Source organism: Mandrillus leucophaeus, unplaced genomic scaffold (assembly GCF_000951045.1).
Source record: "Mandrillus leucophaeus isolate KB7577 unplaced genomic scaffold, Mleu.le_1.0 Scaffold555, whole genome shotgun sequence".
Lineage (NCBI taxonomy): Eukaryota > Metazoa > Chordata > Mammalia > Primates > Cercopithecidae > Mandrillus > Mandrillus leucophaeus.
The window spans coordinates 329,214-332,353 of NW_012105975.1; the positions used below are offsets into that span (position 1 = coordinate 329,214).

The 3,140-nt window shown below is 51.3% G+C and overlaps 1 protein-coding gene across 1 annotated transcript in view; it reads right to left on the minus strand.

Annotated features, from left to right (window-relative positions):
* Positions 1–3,140, minus strand: part of ARMC9 (armadillo repeat containing 9) — a 218,680-nt gene that overhangs the window by 16,274 nt on the left and 199,266 nt on the right. The window contains exon 22 of the mRNA XM_011998077.1: positions 1,737–1,873. Within this exon, the coding sequence (XP_011853467.1) occupies positions 1,737–1,873 (137 nt within the window). The remainder of the gene's footprint in view (positions 1–1,736; positions 1,874–3,140) is intronic.

Below are 3,140 nucleotides of genomic sequence, written 5' to 3' on the forward strand. Positions count from 1 at the left end.
ACTGCACGCCAGCCTGGGGGACAGAGTGAGACCTTGTCTCAAAATAAAATAAAATAAAGTAAAATAAAATAAAATAAAATAAAGTAAAATAAAATAAAATAAAATAGAAGGAGGACTAGGGGTGTTGGCCTGAGGCTCAGAGCGGGCCTGGCAGGACCAGGGAGGGTAGCGACTATTCCTGGTCTCTGGCAAGTGGAGAAGAGCAGGGCGGGGGGTCAGTGTCCTGGGTCCCAGCCAGGCTGAGCCAATAGGAGCAGGCCTGAAGGAGGGACACTCAGAACACAGTCTCAGCATTTGGGGCAGGTTAATGGGGGCATCGACAGCAGGATTTGGGAAGAGCACTGCTCTGGCTCCAGCTGGTCCAACTGGGGGTGCTGGTGGGCAGCTGCTGCCTCCCTAGGAAGCAGCACTGGCAACCACCCATGACCACCAAGGCTGAGTCTCCTGGTGGGTGCCCACCCTGTTCATGCAAGGACCCGGAATGTGCCTGGGCCCAGACTTTGTCAGGGCTCAAGTAAACCGCTCTTGAAAAGAACAATAACGTGAACACTGCAGCAGCCGCTCCTTGGCCTTTTCCATCCATGCCAACCTCAAGTGCCTCCGCTCTGCAGGTAACAGCATGGCAGCTTCCCAAAGGCACGTCCAATCAGTGCAAAAATAAAGGGCCTCTTAGTGGTCATTTTGGTAAAGCAAGGATGTTACCCCTACGTTACCCTGAATGTACTGTGGAGCCTTTTAGGAAGTCCAGGCCTAAGAATTTGAAATCAGTTTTAACTCAATGGCATTCAGTCAAACTGGCAAAACTTGTTAGACGCCCCCTAAGACCTCCACCCTGACAGCAGAAATCTCTGGAGAAATTACTAAGCTGCTCACCTTTAGAGAGCACACGAATATTGACAGCTCTAGTAAAGCACGGGCAAAATAACTGATGATCAATGCTGGCAAAACCTCTGAAACTGCTCACCACCAAGAGACCCAGGGTCCCACATAACCCAGCCACTGCTGACTCGTCACTGGCTACCGCTCTGCACCTGGGTCTGGAAGCGTCTGAATCCAATTGTGAGCAGATGCAAGTTCTCAGATGTTTCTCAGACAGGAATCCAACCCGTTCCTCTGTTGTTTTTCCTACTCAAATGGAAATTAGAGTCTTATCTGAACTGCTCATAATCCTTTTAATTTCCTTTCAAAAATTAAAAAAAAATACTTTGTACATTTCTGATTCAAAGCATATATATTTTTTCTGGCATCTAAAAAAATACTTTTATCTCCCATCAGCCTCTGGTTAACTCAGCTGGAAGTTTCAAACGTGTTTGGATCCCAGAGTTGTTTGTGCTTTTAGTTGCACATTTCTGCCTCGGTCCAGCCTTCCAGCAGGCGGCTGGCCTCCTCTGCACGAGAATCTGAGCTACCAGAACCAGGGATTCTGAGCTACATCAGCCTGGGATTTCTCCTCTGAAGTTTCATATTAAAGCCGGCTTTCACCAGTCAGAAATCTTGCCCCAGGAGCTCCCAGACGGGACAGCAGGCAGTGCTCCGAGAAGGGGACGCAGAGGACCAGCCCAGCGTGGGTCTGGCTGTGGGCTGGGAATCCCATGAGCCTCTGTGACACAGGGCTGTGGCTGAGACCAGAGGGCTTCCCGGGAGCAGGTGTGCGTCTGCCACTCCTGCTGCTGTTTCGCATGGGTTCTAGACATCACAGTTTCAGAACTGACCCGACGTGCTGCCTGTGTTCTTACATGAAGAGGAGACGCGGGACTCCGGGGTGCTGGGCTTGCCCTCCCTGTAGACAGCCTCATGAAGGTTTGGCAAGGCCTGCGGGTGGCTGTTTGTGGGGTGTTGGGCTGTCTGGGGAGGTGTGTGATGGTCTTCCAGCCTGGAGAAAAACATGAAAAACGGTAGTAAGTACAGCCAGCCAGGAGATTCGGACCGCCGAATGCTGTGCAGCATCACAAATACAGGAGGGGGCGGTGCCTCAAAGTCCTGTTAAACCATCATTGGCATATCAGACCTTTTAAAGGGTCTTGGCAGGAGCCAGGAGGCTGACCCTGTGAGGCAGTAGCCTCCTCTTGCTCCTGTTAGCCCCCTTCTGTATTCACAGTGATACATGGCGTGGTGTATTCCTAACACACAATTATGTCTTACCACTCTGGGTGACATGGGGCCATGACATTTCAAGCAAACAACGTAAGGCACCGATCTCCTGGTTTTCTCCAAGGATTAAGCATATGAATGAAGGGATGAATCCAACCAGAGAAGACATAACAAGTCATGTCAGCCGTGGCAAGTGTTGGCCAAGAACAAGACTGAAGAATTTTCTTCTTTTTTTTTCCTTAGAGACAGGGTTTCACTCTGTTGCCTAGGCTGGGGTGCCATGGTGCAACCACAGCTCACTGCACCCTTGACCTCCCAGGCTCAAGTGATCCTCCCATCTCAGCCTCTGGAGTAGCTGGGACTACAGATGGGCGCCTCCACACTCAACTGATTTTTTAATTTTTTGCAGAGACAAGGTCTCTCTATGTTGCCAGGACTGGTCTCGAACTCCTGGGCTCAAGCAATTCTCTCACCGTGGCCTCCCAAAGTGCTGGGATTGCAGGCGTGAGCCACTGTGACTGGCCTAGAACTTACTTTCTTATAACACTACCTAAAGGATGTGTGCAGAACAGCTCCTTTGCAGTGTCTAATGTTGGCACCCAAGCTGGGGGAGACACCCTCGCCCAGCAGGCAAGCGCTGAGAGCTTCATGCACTAGATCCAGCCAGATGCGAGGGCCAGCTGGCTGGGACAGCCTCATTGGGTCAGCCTTGACCACAGATCCCCGAGGAAGGCCCTCTAGTTATCTATAAGGCAATGGAGCACTCGCTCCCCCTTCAACAAGGAGATATGGGCCACCTACGCCAACAAGGGCTCAGTGGGGGGCACACAACAAGCTCGTGCCTGCCTAGGGCTGGGCCCTGCAAATGGCTGTTCTTGAATGTCAATTTCATATGTCTGGCTGGGTGTGGTGGCTCACGCCTGTAATCCCAGCACTTTGGGAGGCCGAAGAGGGCAGATCACTTGAGGTCAGGAGTTCGAGACCAGCTTGGCCAACATGGTGAAACTCCATCTCTACTAAAAATACAACAATTAGCCAGACGTGGTGGC